This window comes from Plectropomus leopardus, chromosome 17 (assembly GCF_008729295.1).
Source record: "Plectropomus leopardus isolate mb chromosome 17, YSFRI_Pleo_2.0, whole genome shotgun sequence".
NCBI classification, from domain to species: Eukaryota; Metazoa; Chordata; class Actinopteri; order Perciformes; family Serranidae; genus Plectropomus; species Plectropomus leopardus.
This window is the reverse complement of record NC_056479.1, coordinates 8052246-8074484: the sequence shown is the minus strand read 5'-3', so window position 1 is coordinate 8074484 and position 22239 is coordinate 8052246. Positions and strand designations below refer to the sequence as shown.

Below are 22239 nucleotides of genomic sequence, written 5' to 3'. Positions count from 1 at the left end.
TATTCTGAAAAAGCTATTTACTAATGACACTGAATATTGTCTGATATTTCCACTGACATGCAGCAGTGAAACACTTTCAGAGTTTCCTACCAGTGCATGACTTGTTTACCTGTGTGAACACAGCCTCCGTCTTTCATTCCTTTAACCACTTTTAAGAGGTCAGGGTTGTGATATTAATATTCAATAATCTGTTGATATGCAAGTCTTCCATATCATTTAAAACATTTGGCTAGTTTGTTGTGTAAAATATATCCATGACAGCACACAGAGCTGTGTATAAAAAGGCAAGAGGCAAACTGTGGTAAAAACCCCAACTGAAACTAAATTGCAAATGTGCTGTATACATGTCCAAAGAATGCTCTTAAAACCTGAATAATACCGGCATATCCCACGTCTTAATTGGAAAATAACTCATTTGGATAAAGGCAAAATTCGAAATATGTAGACAAAAAAAGTACTAAATAGCATGTTAGTATGGCACTTCTGAAGCTGCCATGCCATTCAAATTAGCAAGACTTTAGAGGTCAAAGGTCAAACTCTGGATTTATAATAGATCCATGTTTTAAACCTGCAGCGTGGTAGAGCGCAGGGCAGTCCTCTTTACTGCTCTGCACCAGTGGAAAACTACCAACCTCACCGACCCTCCAGTGTCAATACACACACATAAAAACATATATGGGGTTCTGACATGATAAAAGGCATAAGAACGAAAACAATATCTGTATTACACACAATTTAAATTATGTTTTTAGGGTCACAGTTCATGCCTGAGCTCTGGGAACAGTAATGACATTTGACATTACACTCAGCATCTACTTACTTGCTTTTTACGGCTTTTGACTGCATCTCATGGTAAAATCAGTAAATAGGAGTTTATTGTGGGTGTCATTATATGATTAAAGTGTTAAATTTTGCTCACAAAGCTATTAAAACATAAAATAGCTGAAGTAGAAAACAAACAAAGCTCTAAAAAAGCATGTAAATTGACAGATTATAATGTCAAAATTAAGTTAATTTCCTCTGACTTTCTAAGAGTTGCTTATTTCTTGTAAGGCACTGGGTTCACTCATCCACTCTGGGCTTCTTAAAATCCTTCAAAGGAAACTATTTGAGACTAACTGTGTATTCACAGCGGACACGGTGTGAGTGCTTCGCGCGGTGTGGTTAAATCCAAAGTCAATGCTAGGATGTGGACAGACGCAAATTCAGGCTGGGTGATACAATGGACGCAAAGGATGTGACGTGATTGACTCACTACTTTGTGAGATGTAAATTTGTATTTGTATTTCACTGCAAACCACGTTAGCAGCTGACTGCCTCTCCTAGCTAATGTAAGCACAACCACAGCTGTTAAGGGTGACTTTTTGCAAGTTTCAGAACGCTCCGAAAATAAACAAGCAACCATATATGAGCGGGTAACGTGACACGAACATTTTTTCACGCTTGGTGTGAACGCACAGTAAAAAATAACTCTTTTGGTTGAGGTGCTCACAGCTCATGTCCACAATGAGATCATAACCTGTGATGAAGGTGGAAAGTGGACACTGTTTTATTTTAAGGGGCCAGAAGCCAAAAAGGTTGAAAACGGCTGCTCCAGTCTACGGCTTCTCATTAAGACAAATAGTAACTTTCATGCCCGATGTTGTTTTTTGCCATCCGCAGAACAAAAACTTCAGTTATTCAGACAGACAGACAAGTGTTAGTACTGGAAACAAAATGTGTTATAATTAAGGTAAAGTGTTAGAGACACGCAGTGAAACATGGTGATTTGTTCCCCCTAGGGTTTGTATTTTATTCATCAGGACTTGATGCATCCAAGTATAGGATCATTCGGTTTTGGCACCTTTAAAGATTTCATTTTCAATTTGAACAACACATTAAAAATCAAAAAGAAACAAAGAAATGACTAAGGCTGTGTGAGTTTTCAAAATAAAATACATACATACATATATTTATATATTTATAAATAAATCAACCAAACCATTTTTAAAAAAAGCAGTTTTGTTCAATGTCGATTGTTTGGTTTGTCTCACAAAAGCAATCCGATAAAATGACCTAAAGTAATAATAAAAAAAAGAAAACATAATAAAAATACACATGAAAACATTAATAGTTTAAACTTTAGCGTCTTTGCTTTTTTTTCCCCTTATAATTATTAACCTTTAAAACTTAAGTTTCTCAAGAGCAGATTTGCTGTAATTTTATAGCATGCATTTAATTTCTGAAATTGTGAGTCACTTAGCTTCTCTTGTACTATTTCATATTTATTTTTATTTTTGTGTTTGGCGTCCTCTTCTTTTCCTTCCCCTCTGCTCCTTCCTTTTTATTTTGTAGAAGTCGTGTTTGGAGTCTTTGTGAACTTTGACCCCTTTTGTTGGCTCTTTTCTGTTAAGGGGTTCAGCTCTCCCATTTACGACCCCCCCAAAAAAGAAAGCGAACAGGGACTGAGAAAAAGACGAGAAGGTTCTATTAAAAGAATAGATATTATTCTACTGTTGACGGTCTGCGTGTGCCTCTGGCGCCATCAGTCGCTGTGCGCTGCAGCTACCAAGAGGACCTTCCCTTGCTGTCAACCTTCAAAACGAACAGATACTAAAAGAGTCTTTTCTTGTCTTACCAACAGCACTTGGTTTAGTTAACTTGTTTTTTTCTTTTTTGCTTCGGTAAAGTCTGTAACTCTTGATTATTAACGTAATAATTTATTTATAAAAGTAATACATATATATATAGTACCTTTGTTAGAGATTACAGATTGGGCTAATTCTTACTGAATCCCAAACTGTAACAATTCACAGTTTTAATGCAAAAAATGAACAAATGAGTCAATAAATAAAAGAGGTGTCTATCTGAGCGGTGGGCTTGCTGAGGGGGAGCTCGACCTGTTGCTCCAACCAACCTCGTGGGGCAAAACCGTCAAACCAAAGGGCTATGAAATCATGAAATCTTTATCTCATCACTGCCCACCCCCCTCTCTCCCACCCTCCCTTTCAGTACCCCTCATAAACAAACCCTACGCAAAAAAATGACAGATGTCACTCTTTTGGGACGCCCTGACCCATTCTCACTGCTCTGCCATTCAATCCAGGAACACAGCAGACTTGTTGAAACTCTCAACAATGGTAATGGAAAAGTCATGCAGCTGAACAAAAAGAACAAATGTCTATAAACATGGAAATCCATCTTCTCCTGGGGGCATACCGCACCCACAGGGTTCCCGTGTCTCCTGGTCTCTCTGCCGGGCCGCCCTGGCCTGTGTTGACTCCCTCATACCGGCGTGGTGCGGCGGTTCGCTGTGTTGGTCTGGCTCGAGTCTTTCAGGTCCTTCTGGATGCAGTTGTGGACTTGCAGGAAGTTGTGGTCCCTCTCAGAGTTGTAGGTGGCGGTGGGCGTGCCAGAGGACTTCAGAGTGTCCCGGGGCAGCGTGTACATGGAGATCTCCGTGGATGGCAGCGCGCTGAAGCCCTTGAGGCCCACTGGCGAGGTGTCGCGGGAGTGTGACGGGTCTGTGGAGCGGGAGGAGGAGCGCGAGCGACGTCTATAGCGGTAGCGGTAGCTGGGGATCCGTGTTATGGCCGAGCCTTGGAGGTAGTCGGCTGCGCGCGCCCCTATTCGGAGCTGTCGATGGCGGTCGATGAACATGTGCACGGCCAAGACGCCAACCATCTCAGCCATGATGAAGGAGAGGGCACCGAAATAGAAGGACCAGCCGTAGGAATAGCTGTTCTTCTTCGAGTCGCTTTTTGAAGGGTCCCCTGCGTTGGCTGATATGTACACGATGATCCCAATGATGTTGCTGAGGCCTGAAGGTGCAGGATGGAGAGGGGTGGATTATGGGTAATGGGTTCATGGGGAAAAGGAGAAAGAAAAGAAGAAAACAAGACAAAATATCAGTCAGGATGAGCTCACAGGCCGAGTTATTCTTAGTTTATGCTTAACTTAATATGCATGATCATACCAAACATGCTCTGATTCATGCACTGTACACAGCGTGCTAATCCTGTCCAACTCTCCATCCAACATGACTGATCTGAGACTCCTAATCTTTGCCCTCGCAGCGACAAACAAGGCGGCTTCAGTTCTTGACGCAGATCATTTAGGACAGTGTATCCACATCCCATCATACATCCATATAAACTCTGACTTGTTAGTTAAGTTACACATGGAGAAATGTTTGACATGGTATATCTGGGAAGATGGATCATAGTGAAAGTGTGTCAGGGACACCATATTTTTAGAGATGAGTCCCAGTGGGTGGCTTTTAGCCCAGCAACAGGATCAAGAGAAAGAAAAGAGGACAAGAGAAGGAAGAATAGAAGAAGTGACTTGTAGCTGAAGAACAAGAGACGACCGGTGCCTTTGGAATTTATGTGGTGACATAATGTTAATCACAAAAGACATGAATAATGACTAGCGCTGCAATGATCAACCAATTAGTTGTCAACTAATTGATGATCGAGTAGTCTGTTTGAGTAATCTATTAAAGAAAAATAGTTACAAATTCCAGCTTATTAAAACCCCTTGACAGGCGTTATAACTGCACGGTAGACATGTTTGCGATCAAACTGCCTCACTAAAAACTTGGCAAAACCCAATTTAATTTTATTTTCATTCAATTGTGTTTTTATTATATTAAACTGATTTGTTGTTGTTTTTTTTGACCATCCATTTTAAACAGATTTTGTTACTAGATTCATTATTGTTTGTATTCATTTAAATGTTTATTTTTTTTTCATTTATTTTGTTTATATTTTGAAGTTAAGACCGAACCATTTTATAAAAACAGATCAAGAAGTGCTGCAACTAACAAATATTTTCACTGATTCAATAATTTGATGATTATTTACTCAATTAATTGATTCAGTGTTTGGTCAATGAATGCCAGAAATGTCAAACAATGTTACCCAAAGTCCAAATATATAAAAATAAAATAATATAAATTTTAACAAAAAATTCTTTACAGATTTTTTGTTAAATTCAGATTTATTTGCATCTGTTTATTTATTTTTTTTTATTACTTTTTGCAAAGGTATTTCTTAATGTGACTGTTAAAGGGTTTAATGTGAATATTTTCTTGTTTCTTTACTCCAGTAAACTGAATCTTTGGATTGTGGACATTTGATGACATAATTTTGGACTTTGGGTAACATTGTTTGACATTTCTGGCATTCATTGACCAAACACTGAATCAATTAATTGAGTAAATAATCATCAAATTATTGAATCAGTGAAAATATTTGTTAGTTGCAGCACTTCTTGAACTTCTTGAAAAAATAGTTCCACCACTTGAGGCTAATGACTGGTCAGTCAATTTTGGATCAAAACTGCTCTAATTTGAGGACAAGGTTGTAGAATGCGATGCTCGTACGTTGAACTGATGCCCCCTTTGCTTATGTTGTGGGTGTTGACTCACCTGCAGACACAAAGAAGATCCCTGCGCTGAGGATGATGTTGTGGCGTGACTTGTAGAACTCACTGGCAGCTATACACAGGCCTCCCATGAAGAGCAGGATGACACTGAGGATGGGGAAGATGCTGGAGGCTCGCACCGCACCTGGAGATCAGCGGAGGACGGAGTGGACAAAAAGATGAGGGAAGGAATGCGATAAGGGAGAATGGGATGGGATTTGGGGTGTCAGCGGGGGAACAAAGAAAAAGTGGAAATGGCAGGATGAGTGTAAAGAAACAAAGAGAGAAAAGCACATTAGAATCCATTTCAGCATCTGCTCCTTGTGTGTGAGCACATCCTAATCAACACCCCATCAGGCCTGTGAAAGACTCCATCAACACTGTCTAGTGAGTGTGTATCCCCACAGTGAGCCTGTTACCCAACCTTATGTAATCACACCGCTTGACTCACCCTCCCTCTCTCTCCGTACACTTCTCCGCAGACCACAGAGCTAAGCGGCTGCTTTGTGTAGCATCATGTGAACGGCAGTAAACAGAAGTGCTACGGGGCTCTGGCATGTATATCAGCCAGGCCGCAGTGCAGAGGGATGCAGCCTGCGTCCTTGAAGCAAAACAGCGTCCTTGCAGCTAATTATCCAGAAGCACAAAACTGGAAGAGGGATATATTACTTTTGAGGTCAAGCCAGGGTCAGGAAGGAGCTGCGCTCTCAGGTGTCAGGTACTCATGCTGGAGTTTGAGACAGTTGTTGTTTGTGTCCAACAATGATGAAGTCTCCCAAACCTGTCCATCTTGCAGCCATCCTTTCATATTCGTCCTCCCTCTCTCCCCTGTTTAACATGCACACTTAAACTTTCATCAGGCTGGTTAAATTTTCACCACTTCACCTCATCTCCCCACGTGGCTGCCGCCTCAGCACTTTCCCAGCTTCTCCCCAAAGTGCTGACGCCGAGCTGGGTGGCTTTGCGCTGAACTCGGCCGCCTGCACCTCCACAGGGACCCTGTGGTGCTCCTGGCGGCCCATCTGCCTGCCTACCTGCTGCCATTCATTGCTCCCATCCCCCTCACGAGCTCCTCTCTGACATCCATTCACTTATCCTCTCCCCCCGCCCTCAGCACCCTGAGGCTTTGTGGTGCCTGGCCCGGCTCAGTGGGAAAGCCACCCTTAGCCCACAGGCTGATAGGCAGCAGTCAACAGCTGCAGTGGAGGGGAGCGCCAAGCGGTGGCCACGGCTGGCTGGATTATCGCTCACTGGGCTCGCTACACTAGCCACAGCAAGACCAGTTCCTGCTGAGGTTCTGTGTGCTGCTTTATACTGTATGTGCTGCATGCTCCAGACACCATGGCTGGACAATATGGCCCTAAAACAATACCATGATATTTCAGGGTAGTTTTGCAATGAAGATATTCTTGGCAAAATGATAAAATACTGAAAATATTTTACTATTAATTTCAAAAACAACAGCTGCAAGAAAATTAGTGTTGTAGTTTTATATGTCAACATGAAATTAAGTTTGCCTATTAATATTCAGTAAATACTAAACAAATTATCTCTAATTTTTTAGTTTATAAAGGATAGCAGAAACTAAAAAACTATACAATATAAATAGTACGGCAACATAAAATTAAACAAAACTTGCACATCTTAATAGCTGCCAAATACCTTAAAATATAACTTAAATGTACCTTTGAAGTAACAATTTCACTTTTAGCCATGTTTGTTGTTGCCATGTGTAATAGTCTGATTATGTCAAGGGAAAATATTGCCATCATGATATGAATTCTATCAAAAATTATACCAGTATTATCATATATGATATATGATATATAGCACACCCCTACCAGACACACAGATATTATTTCCCAAAATAATTCTCTAAAAGTTGTTTGTTTTCCAGACATCCATGGTTTCCAATGAGAAGGCGAACACATTGCATGCGGTGTGTGTGTGTGGGTGTGTGTGTGTGTGTGTGTGTATGTGTGTGTGTGTGTGTGTGTGTGCACACAGTAGTTAAGATGATTGTCCATTAAGCTGGAAAAGTGGTACATAAGTGCGTTTAACCAGCTTGGCATGGCTTCAGCTCCCCATCTATGCTGTTGTGAAAGCCACCAGACTCCATTGACAAAAACAGCAATTTTAGCTCGCTGAACACAGGAGCCAATGATCAACTGCTGCTTTGATCAGTTGCTAGTCTGTGTATCATGTAACTTCATGAATCTGACCCTCTTAAATGCCATAGGCATCCAATCACACAAACACAAGAACTGTTTTAGGCAGTACATCAGCAGCTGCTGTGTTTGACAGTGTTAAATCACTATTTTTCTCAATGGAGTCTGGCTTTGTTGAGAGCAATATAACGGCTTAATTTTCCTGTGTGAAGTTATTGTCTGACATTAAGGTAAAGCAGTGAAAATACTCTTAATTTAGCATCCACTTAAACTGATTGTTTTAGATGGGACTTTTTTAGGGGGCTAAAATACATAATGTTTTGCTTATCCTTCGACAACAGTAGATCCATCCATAAAGGGAGTGATTTTGGTGAAAAGAAGAAGCAAAGACATTTGTTTGATCAAGAAGTCAGATATAGATATCGACCAGTTAGCATCATCCACCTCTAACATTGTGTTATTTAGTATTGGCTTCTATTACGATTGTAATGTATTCTTTATCATGTGTTATTCAATGAATATTCTAGTGTTGCTGGATGATCTAAATGCAGTATTAAAGGCATCAGGGAATAAAGGCTACAGAGAATCTCCTGGAGAAAGAACATTATATTCGTGTGTGTGTGGAAAATGCATCCATTCGGATTGCAGACTGTTTGTTTTTGGGCTAGTGTGAAATGGTGTTGAAGATGGTGATGTCAATCAGTTTTTTTAACATTTGGTTATTTGGTATTTCAACAGCTACTGACCAGATTGTCATGAAACTTCAGATGGTTATTTGCGTTCCCCTGAGACAGAGGACTAATGATTTTGGTGACACTGTGACCTTTCTTCAGTGTGACCATCAGGCCAAAAAAATTCACTTGCACACGAGAAGTATTAAAAATCTAATTGGGAGATAAACATAAAATATACCCAGCACATTCCCAAAAGAATAAGACCCTTGATGATTTATTTTCTATTAGGCACGTTGCCATGACATTTGCTTAACATCTTACTTAATGGACCCAAATGGATAAATATATTCAGCGCTAATGATCCTATTGCCATCAATTTTTTACCGCAAACACTGGTAAGGATCATGAGAAATAAATAATCTACGTCATGACCATTCTGTCCAACACGTTAGTAATTTGAAGTATAACAAACAAAGCCCTTCCCTTATATTTGTGGCTTGTTGTATTCAAAATAAAAGCTCTCTTTGTATTTATTTATGCTTAAATAAAGGCTGTCTTATTCACAAATTGAGCTAAATGTGACCTAGAGGTCCACAGTGTTACAGAAATGCTTTTTATTTCTCCTCTAAAATGGCAATTTTTAATTAATTAAGAATTTGTTTTCCTGTGAATGCAATATCTTAAAAGAGTCAAAGGTCATTTTGTGATCTCATCTGTCTCATTCTTGTGAACACGATATCTCTTGAACACCTTGAACGAATGCCTTCAAATTTGGCACAAACGTCAACCGTTACTCAACAATCGTAAAACATGTTTTTGGCCACAACTCCTGAATTTTTATGGTAATTATGACAAAACTTCACACAATTGTCAAGAAGGATATAATGAGGAAGTTATGACATTTTATATCCAAAGGGTCAAAGGTCAACTATGCAACTTCGTTGGCCCGCTAAGGAATACAACTGTTGGTGGTCTTTTTTTTAATCCCCCTTTTTAATTTGACCTATTTATTAATAGATTAATTCATTTTTATAATCCTTCCTGTCTTTGTTGTCCTAATAGAATTGACCCTTGTGTGACTTTAGACTTTTATTTTCTAGTGTTTCCATGTAACTGACCTGAAATGTGGTCAATGGACAGCCGTTAGCAATTATTGTAATTATTGATATATAAATAACCTTTTCTATCTTAACATTTGTGTATCTTTATAAAAACCATAAAACAATCAGCAGACTGAAGCTGTCTGTTTCTGTAAGAGCAAGATGAAGAACGTTTTGCATCATCAGCGAGCGTCTTTATGAATGTGGTTTTGACCCGACACCTTAATGTCTCTGCTCCCTGTCCCACCTGTGTTCACCATGTCATCACTCAACATCGTGATCATCACTTTCTCTAACCTTGACTGAAACCGTCCGGCGACTGAGCTGCAATCTGTGTGATGTAGCAGACTTTAATGTGGTTATTCACCATCCTCCATCTTTCTGTCTCTGTCTGCTGCACACAGTCATCTTGCCGTCATTGTCACCCGGCAAATCTCATCTTTTCTTTCTCTCTCTCTCTCACTTAATTCGCACTCAGTCAAAGCACAGACAATTTGAAAGATAAAGTGTATCCCCCCCCCCCCTCTTTCTGCGTTCAGCCCCCCTCTCCCACTTGTCTCCTTGTGTGACCAGAGGGGATTGTGGGGTTTAGGGTTACTGGTGAGGTAAGTTGATTAAATATTAAGTTGTCCTGAGAGTTGACCCTGCTCCTGTGTCCTGCTCTAAATGCATCACTCTTCCTAAATTCCCCACGTCTGTGCCTCCATCCCTCTATCCTGTTAACCCTGAAGATATTGACACGGCCGTTCACAGCACATTACCTGGGAGAGGGCACGGGGCTCTTTTTCATCCATCAGCTTCATTTGCAGAGACGTAAGAGGGATAGAGGGCCAGACCAAATTTATTGATTGTTGACAGAGGGGCTGTTTAATAATGCTGGATCTCAAGGTGACACCAAAGTTTAAGAAGCCTCAGAGAGGCTCTGATGCAGGCGAATGTGGAGAGAAAAGGGAATAAGCCGTTACTTATGGGCATTGTTTTATTCATTTAATCTGATCTCATTATGGCATTAATTGAGACAAAAATATCATTGGCAACATGCTTATTTTATCAGTTTTGGTCCAAACTAACAGCTGTCTGTTTTAGTTTTTAAAGCTGTTAAGCTAAGCTTTTAAAATGTTACACAGCCTTCTGCAGTAGCCGACTTAATTTAAATATTTGTGGCTCTGATCGAAATTATCTCGCTAGAGGCTGCTTTACATAGAAGCAAACAGAATCCTTGTCATATTTGTTGTGAAACTCCAAACCATAAAACCTCCTCGGTCATATGTTCCTATCCTCTAATACAACCCAAAAGAGCATTTTCTAAATGTTCACTATTCTGTTATCTTTTGGTAGATGACAGAATAGCTTGTATATACATGACCCTTTATGGTCGCAGTTTTAAACTTATTACACAACATTGTTGTTACACTAAAACTATGTGGTTAGGTTCAGAGTAAAGGTCATAATTAATATTATTATTATTTACTACAATCTTATAATACTGTGCATATCTCAGGTGCTGTACTATATTAGGCTTTTAAAATAACTTATCGTTTACAATGTCTCCTGAAAGAAAGTCCTGTATTTGTTTGATCCATTCATCTCCTCTGTCCTGTTTGTACTACATCACCCAACACAGCATTCAGCATAGCTCGGTCTTACTTAAAGATTTTCGGACTGTGATACAAATGTTTGAAAAGATTTTGTTACCTTTAAGCTTATATGGCTTGTACTGCTTGACTTGGTAAACGTAGTTTGGCAGATGGTAACCTTGTAGGTGCACTGTTTTTGAATGTTATCACTCTGTAAATGGCAGTTATAAATGGTTATCAGCCTCATCAGTTAAATCAGACCTGCTATACATACTAGCAGGTAAGGAAGGCCTTTGTTTGTCCATTAAATGTTATCAGTTGTCATTGTGAATAGTTTGTTAGGTTTCAATGTAGTTATGCCACAACTATGTGGTTTGGTTAAGGAAAAAGATCTTGGTTTAGGTTAATATTATTATGATCGTAATGTTACATAATGTAACGTGACATGACAAACTGACAAACAGCAGTCTGGGTGACAGTCCTGTGTTTGTTTGACCCATCCACCAACCTGACTTCCTCCATGTGCAGACTTTGTCAGTTTCCATGCTAACATTACGTCACCTGACTTACTCTTTGTCTTGTGTCATGATTGCTACAGTGACTCTGGCATATCTATGAGTCTGATAACAACTATTAACATTCAAATTGGGTGGTAGCGTTCTCCTTAATTTCCTGAATTGTGTTATATTCTGTCATAAAGGTCAATGTCCAAAATACTTAAAAAAATGCTATTTATATCAATAGTTTCTCCCTCCACTAAATGGAGGTGCTGGATTATCCTGCCCCAAACAGTTAACACCCGTCCCCCCAAAAAGAATACATGTCTGTGGAAACACAACAATTTTAGTAAAACTTGATGACAAAGCACAAAGTGCTGACTACTGGCACGTTTAGCGCAACAAAGTCATAAATCATAATGTATCAGCACATATTATTTGAACTCTTCTTCAAACCACATTAAATTCAAAGATATAAGAACTGTGTATGGCAGCTGGTCTCTACAGAACGAGTGCCTCAGGTTTGGAGAGCTTCTGAGAAATCTTGAAAGCAGTGATGAGATTTGTGAAGTCGTGAGTTTTCCGGGGCAAAAGGATCCGACTCATTTGCGTGGCCTCAAGGGTCGGCTGGCCCTGCAGTGCTTCTCTGCTCCTATGTATTCTCTGCATCAACATCCATGTTCTAGCAGCACACTGAAAAGTGCAGTGGCCTTCTCAGTGACCTCCCAGCATGCACTGTGCCTTGCCCAGGATCGTCTTTGCTCTATCTCAGAAGAAAATGCTGCAGATTTCTAATGTCGGGGTGTAGTTTGCATAATACTGAGTGTGTCTTATGGCGTACGTGTGAAGCTCAGACGACCGTGTGTCCGGGCTGCTTGTTGTCAGGCCGACGATAGGAATTGTTGGAGGGAGACGGGACAAAAACTACAACCCAGAGGCACTGAGGCTGCTTCTATCTGAGAGGCCACCTATTTAAAATCAAATCCCTCCTCAACACTTTCTGGAGGTTTCACTTCTTCACTTTCCATCTTTTAAGGATCGGCTGTCAGAGTTTTGGATCCTGCCTGGAGGGATGTTTAAGCACAGCAGCACCCTGGGGGGAGGCAGGCAGAGAGACTGACAGGCTGACAGATAGACAGGGACTAGTCTCTGCTGTCTCTGCAGGTCCATGATGCACCGTGCTTAACAGCACAGGGTGAGACAAATACATTGATTTGTTGATATATCGAGCGCATATTGACTTTTTAATAAACATCAGCTATTAGCTGATGAAATGTCAGCCACCTCTGACATAATGACAGTCAGAAAATAAACCCTGCCGTGAAAAATGATTTTTTTTTGTTCATTTCACTCATTTTAGCAGCTCATTATGACTTAGAAGCTGAAATAAGTGAAAGGCAATGCAAATTAAATGTTAAAAAATGAATGAGGTCTTCTTTTCTGCAACAAAATTATTAAAACTGTATAATTTCATGTGTTTTTATGCATGTGGTAAATTAATAGATACAGGACCTTTAGGCTTCTTTAAGTATGTGACTTGATAACTATTATTATTATTATTATTATTATGATCCTTGTAAATTATTTAAAAAAATACATAGTCACACTTAGACCAGATTTGGCATACTACATCTTTTAGTATATTATTATACGTTTACTTATGTTTAAACTATATATTAGTATTCAGCTTATTTATTGAAGTAAAGGTAGCAATACAACAATGCAAAAATTCTCCATAAAGTTAAGTCCATAGTTCAGATGTTTTAGCAGCAAAAATAGCTTAAACTTGGTGTAGGCAGTTCTCTGGAAAATACAAAAGAACAATAGAAAAAAACAAACCAAAGCACATCCCAGCTGCTGGCAGCTCTTCCCTCTCTGTTCTAAGTTGCTCCCACCAGAAGAGTGAGGCCATGTGCATACAGTAACATGTATGAGTACTCATTGATATCAATCATCCCAATCATGATGTTATTCTGATGCTGATATATAAACATGATCATAACTTGAATTAGCCACAGCCATGAACCTTTGACTCTGGTAAGCAAAAGGCTACGCTATTAGCAACATTTTCTCTCCATCTCTGAAATGTGTAATCGATGCTGACAAGTTTTATTGTGTTTATTGTCAAACTCTCTTTTAGAGTCTCTCTTTGATAAGTTCAGTTATTTTTTGAGTTGCTTTGAAATGTAAGCAGTTTCTGCCAATGCAGAGCTTTGAACTGCAACTTGTTCTGCAATATTTTCCATAACAGAATTTAGTTTTCCCCATTTTAAGGGACATGCACGCAAATTTACAAATGCGCATCTGCTTTTGCAGAACAGCCAACAGAAATGATCTAATCTCTGAAATGACCTGTGATTGGCCAAAGTTTCCTGTCTGGGCTGGAAGTTTCTACAGCCTGAAAACAAAAGTAAAAAGAACTTTTTCGTAAAAGAACTTTTTCTGCAGGAACTTTAATCATTAATATATATGACATCATTAGACTGGTAATACTGATGCATCATATGCGTAAGCAGTATTTTACCATTGTAGCTGATGGAGATGGAGCACGTTTTAACTGCTTCATATAACTAACTGCCACTTTAGGGCTTAAAGGTTGTTTTAAAGCATTCATATGGTGCAACTTTAGTGATTTCATTAACGGTATGTATGTCACAACTTGACAGCGTATAGAGAAGTGCCAGTAAAAAGCGATGATCTCAGCCAGGGTGACATTATTTAGTAAGTAAGGGCTGCTGGGACGGCTACAGTCCTGAGGAGGAGCAGTGGCAACGCTTCTTCTGTGTGGTTAAAACGCTGTCAATCTCCGGCTGCTGGAAAACAACGACCCCGTCCAAATGAAAGCTTTGACCTCAGTGCTAATAGCCAATGACAGCGGCGACCTCCGCAGTGTCTTGTGTTTCTGAGGCCCTCGCCACGGCCCACATGAAAGGATGTCTCCAGGGAGCCCTGTGATTAGCACTGAGGTCGCCGTTTTGATTTGAGTCGAGGTCAAAATCACAGAAAGCAACGCATCTTCTGTTTCTTTCCCCCACATGACACACACATCCATGTGACACCCACATTCGTGTTAAAAATTGTTTCTGGGGATGAACACCAGCTCTGCGCTCTGGTATTATTGGCTGGTTACACAGTTCACTGTGTTTTAAAATGCTTTGTGGTGGTTTATTTTGAATGTAGAGCTACATCAGATCACTGGCCGTTTGCTAAACTGATTTCCAGAGCTGCAACTGTCTGATCATAGTGTGGCAACTGTAACTCAGCCAGCCTGTCAATTTGACTTTCTCCACATACTGAAAATGTATTTGGGCTCTACTGAATGCGACACCTGGTATCTCATGAGTTTAGAGGGTCGTATCTTTTATTTAGCCTTTCAAAACCAAAAATACAAGAATAAAAGTGTGAGGAATAGTAATCTTATGTTGAGGGCTGTTATGTTACAAACTGCCTCCTATGAGCACTTACACAGAATTATGGGAATTCCTTTTACAACAGAATAGGGAAACTTAAACCAAGATGAACCTGCTGGATCCAAAATCATCTGCAGTGCACCTTGTTCGACTGGCTGGGGTGGGGTGGGAGAAAGTAAAAAATAGTTTCCTCCATTATTCATTATTATTATTATTATTATTATTATTATTATGTCTTCTTTTGTCACTCTTAGGAGCAAGTGAGTGATGTATGTAAAAGTGTTGATACCGCTGTTTCTATTGTCTGAAGGAAACAATAAAAATCAAAATTGAAAAAGAAAAAAAACAGGATGTTATCAACTAACTATCTAACTACCTTATTTACTCATTTATTTTTTGTAAGTTACAGGTCATGTGTTCAAATAATGTTAACAGCTTTGTATCATGCTCTCTATGCCCCTTTCTGACTCCTTACAGACACTTTACACCTCCATTGCCATTCTCTACCTGTCCACCAGATGTCCTCCTTCCTGTCTAAGTCACCTGATCCTTCCCGCCCACCTGCACACCTGCTCCCACTTTTCCTCATCAGACCTGCAGATATTTAGGCAGCCTCACATGATCAGAGCTGCTTTTTGCTCTCTAGCCTCTACAGCCTGAGATTTGGACTTTTGGGCTACCCCTCTGGTTTTAACCCTTGCCTGCCTCATTATTTTGTAAGCTTATGTTCCTCCATTTTTACAGTACATTCCTGACTTGTCTCAGTCTGCCTGCATTGTCTGTGTTTGGGTCATTTCTCGGTTGCCCTTCTAACACCAGTTGTGACACTTTGTTGGATTTGGGGAAGTTTTCATTTTATTTTATTTTTTACTTTCCAGCAACTCCTGCCAAATAATTGTGCTGGACAGTGTTTACCAGCCGGTCAATAATTCTGCATTCTCAAATATTTTTTCTCTTGTAAAAGAAAAAACTACAATTTGAAAATATTACGGTATAAACTGAACCACTGTGTTGTCTCTTCAAATATATTTTCCTACAGGAAGCATCCAGTCCATTCAAAGGTTAATTTTTAGACAAATAACATAACATTTTTAAATGTAATACAAGTATTTATGATGCAAATACTGTGGCTAACTATAGATCTACCCCAAAACACACAAACCATGCTTCTCCTTTACTTTCATGTCTTCTTTTTCTATGTGATCTTTTAGCATGTGTGTAGGAACCAAATGCATTTGTAAGACTCTTGTCAGGATTCTCATGCAGAAATAAGTCAACTCAGAGGGTTTCTTAAGGAACCTAGCGACAGCTGATTAAAATCTGTAAGCAGCAGCAGAAAAAATACTCATTTGTAAGATGAGAAGTCTGCTTTTGTTTACTTCTGTGTAAAATCTGAGACCCATCATTTCTATTATTATTGTGAATTTTGATAATATATTTGCCACCGCTGTCGGTGCAGTCTGCAGTGATGAAGTATTCAGATGCCCTACTTTGTCCAAGTAAAACTACCATACTGTTAAAATACTGTTACAAGTAAAAGTAAATGTAAAAGCAAAATTTAAATGTTACTTGAGTAAAAACATAAGGAAGGAAATGTATTTAAAGTAAATGTACTTGATCTAGAAAAAATATATATAACGGTGTGTATAAAAATGATACTACCGTAGAGTATGTAATTCGATTATTATTACTTTACATTTGAGTTGTAGCTGGTTGAATTTTTTTTTGTATCTGATTCAACTCATGATTATATCCATCAAGGATTAACCTGCTGATTTATTATCTGCTCTATTAATTGATTATTTGATTTCTTAAAATTTAACAAAATAGTAAGAAATTCTATCCCAAAAAAACAGTGACACCTCAAAATGTTTGTTTTATTCAACCAACAGTCCAAATCTTGCATTTTTAATAATACATCGCAATTATTAAAAGGAAAATCTTCCAACATCTTCACATTTGTGAAGCTGAAACCATGAAATTATCAAATTGGTTACCAGTTAATTGTCTGCCAATCCAATAAGCTAGTTTTAAATAGTTTCAGTTGTCATTGTATATGTTTAGTGCACAAAAGTCTTTTTCATAAAGAACTTTACCTGCTTTACCTTACCATTTGCATCTTGACTGTAAAGCTCATTGCATCCCAGTGAAGTTCATTTACAGTATAAAAAACAGGAAAAGTACCAAAGTTTGATTCAAATGAAACTGAATCTTCAAAGGCAAAGAAAAAAATTTTCAGTTTTTCTCAAACTCTGTAACTGATTTCTTTTTCTTTTGTTTGCCTCGTGATGATTGGCACTTTTCTATTTACCACCACCATCACTGGTTGTTCCTGTCAGGAAACCGGAATGAGAACTGGCACACAAGTTTACTTTCCCCCAGATGGAGGAAATCTCATCTACTTTGATATTATTGAGCAAGAACACTGAATATTGTCACTATTTGGCTTCTTTGATCCTTTATATACAAAAGAGGCGAGGAGGTACCCTGATTTTGTAATTTAAGAGGAGTATTGGAATCAAAGTCATAATCTCGATGTTGCAATAAAGTTACAGCTTTAGTGATTTTGTCCAAAGTCACAATTCTTCGAACAAAATCACTAAAAATACACATATAAATGTGATTACTGAAACCAACTGGCTGCAACAGTGATGTGTTAGGTGTGTTCTTTTAAGTGGCTTTGTCCTCTAAAGTGCTTTTTCTCAGGCGAGCGTAATTTTAAAATTCTTTACAATGGCATGTGTATTTACAAAATGCTCCAAACGCCTGCAGCATAATGAATCACTGAGCGTCGATGCCGCATGCTTGGCCTTTTTTTCCTGAGCGCCGAGAGGTGAAAAATTTTCAACTTTAAGTGCAAAGCTGCAATCGTCCCTGTCAATGTGGACCCCTCATCCAGTCAGTCCATTATTATTATCATAATGATAAAAAAAATAACGATCATGAATCATCATCAATGATGATAATAATAACGATAATGATAATAATGATGATGATACTACTACTACTAATAAAATAATAATAACTATATTATTATTATTATTATTATTATTATTATCATAGTTATTATTTAAATATTGCCTTGCTATACCCTGTAAAAAACAAAACTTTTCATTAAACACTTTTCCTACAGATTAAACAAACACTATAAGGTTTTAATTAGCGGGTTTTGGGGGTGCTGCTAGGTGGATTTTGTTCCCTTTGGACATAGCCAGGCTAGCTGCTTCCCCCTGCTTCCAGTCTTTATGCTAAGCTAAGCTAACATGCCGCTGGTGGTGAAACAGACATACAGTATAAAAGAGTGTTATCTCGTCTGACTCTTTACAAGTAAGTGAATGAGCATATTTCCCAAACATTGAGTAAGACTAGCTGCATTTTGTGTCTTTACAGGCGGCGTCTCCACTGCCTGGCCTGTTGGTGGCTGCATGGGGGCATGAGGAGCTGTAGTAATGAGTGATGGAGACTGGTATGCCCCGCCCCGTCCCTGTCGTCCTGCCAGCCTGCGTGCCAACCTGCTCCCAGAGACACAGGGTGAGAGCGGATACTGTGTGTACTGTATTGATTGGCACGGCTGCAGCTCGGGCTGGTGTCCGAGCGCTGGCACTCTTCAGCGCTGGCTGACAAACAACTTAATGAGACTCAACACCCATGCAGGCCCCGTGGCTGGCTCTCTGCAGCAGCTCGTCCTCCTCAGTGCCACTGTGGCTTCACTCATGTAACCTGAGTAACAAATGGTAAATAATCTGAGTGCTCAATTTCATGCACTAAAGCCAAGACTCACACTGTCTCACTGCTTACATTTACTACTTGCTTTAGTATTAGCATAAAAATACACTTAAACTACTGAAAGTAAAGGCATTATGCAAAAAGCCTCTTTTCAGAGAATATTATATTACTGGATTGTTATTATGTGTACATTACTTCAGTGTTGCAACTAGTAAAGATGGAGCTAATTTGAATTATTTCATTTACAGATAGGTAACTTAATAATACAATTATACGTAACTTATAAGTTGATTATGTTTCAATAATCAAATCTGATTTTATTTCTTTCAAAAACAGGGGGGGAAGGCAACCAGCATTCTTTTCCCCCAGTGACATAATTTAAAATATAAAATTAATATAATTATAAATACAGTTTTCAGGACACATTTCCCTTTTTTTGGATAATTTTCTAACAATCCCTCTTCTTTAAAACTAAACTAAATTGACTAACTATTAACATTTTTTTAGGTAAACCTTGCATTCATCTCAATCTTCCGAAAGCCATATCACAAGAACACCCTTAGGGTATTTTTTTCAACCTTGGCACACATTTTCGAGTGGATTCAAGGATAAGATGAGTGGAATTTGGTGTTTAAAGATCAAGGTCACTTTGACCTTGCATCCATTTCATTTTTGTGAGCACAATATCTGAGGATGGCCTTGAAGGAATTCCCTTAAATTCAACACAAATGTTCACTTGGACTCAAGAATGAATTGATCAGTATGGTGGTCGAAGGTCAAAGGTCAAGGTCAAAGTGACCCCATAAAAAATGTTTTTGGCCATAAGTGAAAAATTCATACACTGAAATTTCACACAAATATCTTATAGGCTACAATGATGCTCTGAGATTTTATATCCAAGAGGTCAAAGGTCAACTGTGACATCATAATGGTCTGCAGAAACTCTTTCCTGGCTATTAGAGGAGAGAGATTGTTTAGTGTTTGCATGGGTGTCCAAACTTTTTTGAATGGGCTCCAGAGTAGATAATGTAAAATTACAGAGGGGCCAGCTGCCTCTCCAGCAGGTCACGCTCCAGGCTGGACTTGGACATGACTGGGTTTGGGTAAAAATGTTAGGGTGAACCAATCAGAGGTACAGTAAGACAGAGAAGGGCACGTCATGTCAACTCAGTCCAAAATCAAAATAAAACAGAACAAACTTTAGTGAGAGTGTGAAGGGTAAACACAGGCAATACACATAAACATAACTAAGTACAAGTACACTCACAAATGGTGACACTCCACACATGTGCTGTACATGTGAATAAACATACACTCTGTCCTCTTTACAAAGGCATCTCTCTGCAGCACTCCCTTCTCTCTGTCTTTCTGACTTTCTCTCCCTCTCTCTTTCATTGACAGGGTTGAGAGGAAATTAGCATTGGCTCTTAATCAGCCTCCCCCAGCCCAGAATGTGCTGATGTGCAGGACAGGGTCATGCTAATCAGGTGCCTCAGCTCCCAGGCACATTGATTTAATACTACAAACGCTTATTAATCCCCTCCACACCTCCTCCTCCTCTTCCTCAATACTGAGCCCTTGCATCGTCCTCATCCTGACCAAGAGGCTTGTTGCCCCTCAACCCCAACTCTCGCCCCTCCCAGCCTCCCCTCCTTATAAAACCTGGCATCAAACATTGCAGATAAAACACACGGAGTGGCTGCCGAGCGTGTTAAAATGTGTGAAACAATGTGCATAAACAACGGAAATTAGCTTTGGTGGCTAAATTCAAAATTTGCAAGAATGCTTACGCAGCGTTCAGCCTGCATCTGAAAGCTTATGCATCTTGACAACACACCTCGCAGGCAGAACGCAATTTGACTTTGAATTGATTAGCAAATAAATGCAAAGTCTCACTTGCTGGCATTTATAAACTAGACTGAGAATGAAAGCCGAGATGTTCAGATTTGACGTTTTAAAGACACCTCTGGGAATTCATTAATGAGTCATTTTGTATCCAAATGTTTGTATTTACACTTAGTTATGTTGTCATGATATCTACTTTTTGGCTGTTTAGTTCTTTATCTTTTTTCTCATTATTTCTGTTGACAATCCATTTGTGTTTTTTGAAAAGCATGTAAACATTTTCTACAACTAAACATGTTGTACTCCCAAATGCAAGTGAACCTGAAAATGAACAAAATATGGGACCTATTGAGACCCAGATGTGTAGTAGGATTCACCGGCAGCTGAATTATCTGCAGATGTCACTTCTTCAAAACAAAAAGACCCAGTGGTTTACAGCAATAAAACAATAAATGAAACAGTTTGGTGTTAAGGTAAATCAATGTTGTTTTTTTAGGCTTTCATTGTGGAGGGGCTGCTAACTATGTTGGGTGACGCATTCATTCACATTGGGCTACTGTAGGTGCGACATGGCCACTTCCGTAGACGAGGACCAGCTCCCCATGTAGATATAAATGGCTCATTTTAAGGTATCAAAAATGCAACAATTAACATTTCAGGTGATTATACACTAAAGAAAACAAACTTATTATTTTCCAATTTTGCCAATCTATCCCCCTAAATCCTACACACTGGACCTTGGGTAATTTTAAATTTTTTTTTTTTTTTTACAAAAAAAGTGCAACCATTGAACTGATTCCAACTTATCAAATATCAGTTTTTACTGTTTTCTTTAGTCCTTTTAGGTAGTAAAAATAGTATATTTAAGACAAGGTTAATTTAAAGGAAAAAAGTTCCCTTAAAGAAGAAAAAAAAACACCTAACAGAATAATTAATAAAATTAAGAATATTTGTTGCTGTCCTAGATGAGAATGAGAGAATTATTATGTGGTGTTGTTTTTCTGTAAAAGCTTTCAGCATGTTTCACAAAGTTTTAGATTCAGGTTGAAGACAGCACTTTTTTTTCTGCAAGTGCTTAAATTGCTGGTTGAGCCAATCCACTCAAAGCGTACAAAATTCAAGGCAACAGTATTTCACTTCCAGAGTTCCTTTAAAAACATCAAAATCCCGCAACTAAAGACCTCTCCAGCCTTAAAGTCAATGCAGATTTCGTTAAAGAACTTTATCCTGAACTGAAAAACATGTCACAATCTGAAATGATCAAAAGCATCACAGAAAGTAAAGTAAAGGGCCGTGAAAAGAGTGTTTGCTGGCAGAGTCGGAGCAGAGGGATACTAACACAAAGAGGGAATTTTGTACATAAAAGACTGACACTTTGGAGCGTACCCACTTGATTTGTCTAACTTGTGTTTTTTTGATATTTGTGGGAGCTGCAGGATGCTCTCAAACAAACCGAAATCAAAGACAAAAGTGATTCAAACTTCCCCATCACAAATGATAAATCTCTCCATTTTAGTCTCTGTGTTCATCATGGAAGACGGCTAAAGATCTAAAATCTGCAAGCACAAACAAACCACAGCCTGACAATGTAAACATGTGCACAGTGGTGATGTAACTAACAGTGTAGTATTAGCACTTTCACTAAAGTAAAGGATCTGAATACTTCTTCCACCTCTGGATGAACATGCATGTGTGGCATCTCACTGAGTACTGCTCTGTCATATTAACACAACATCACACACACACACACACACACACACACACACACACACACACACACACACACACACACAGACAGTTGGGTCAGTGGAACACAGTTAAAGAGCTCCCTCACAC

The 22239-nt window shown here is 39.0% G+C and overlaps 1 protein-coding gene across 1 annotated transcript in view; it reads right to left on the bottom strand.

Moving 5' to 3' along the window:
* Positions 1 to 2758: 2758 nt before the first annotated feature.
* cacng2a (calcium channel, voltage-dependent, gamma subunit 2a) overlaps positions 2759 to 22239 on the bottom strand; it is an 82317-nt gene continuing 62836 nt past the window's right edge. Inside the window, exons 3-4 of the mRNA XM_042504145.1 lie at positions 5411 to 5551; positions 2759 to 3800 (exon numbers count right to left, since the gene is read on the bottom strand). Of these exons, the coding sequence (XP_042360079.1) occupies positions 3265 to 3800; positions 5411 to 5551 (677 nt within the window). The 3' untranslated portion in view covers positions 2759 to 3264. The remainder of the gene's footprint in view (positions 3801 to 5410; positions 5552 to 22239) is intronic.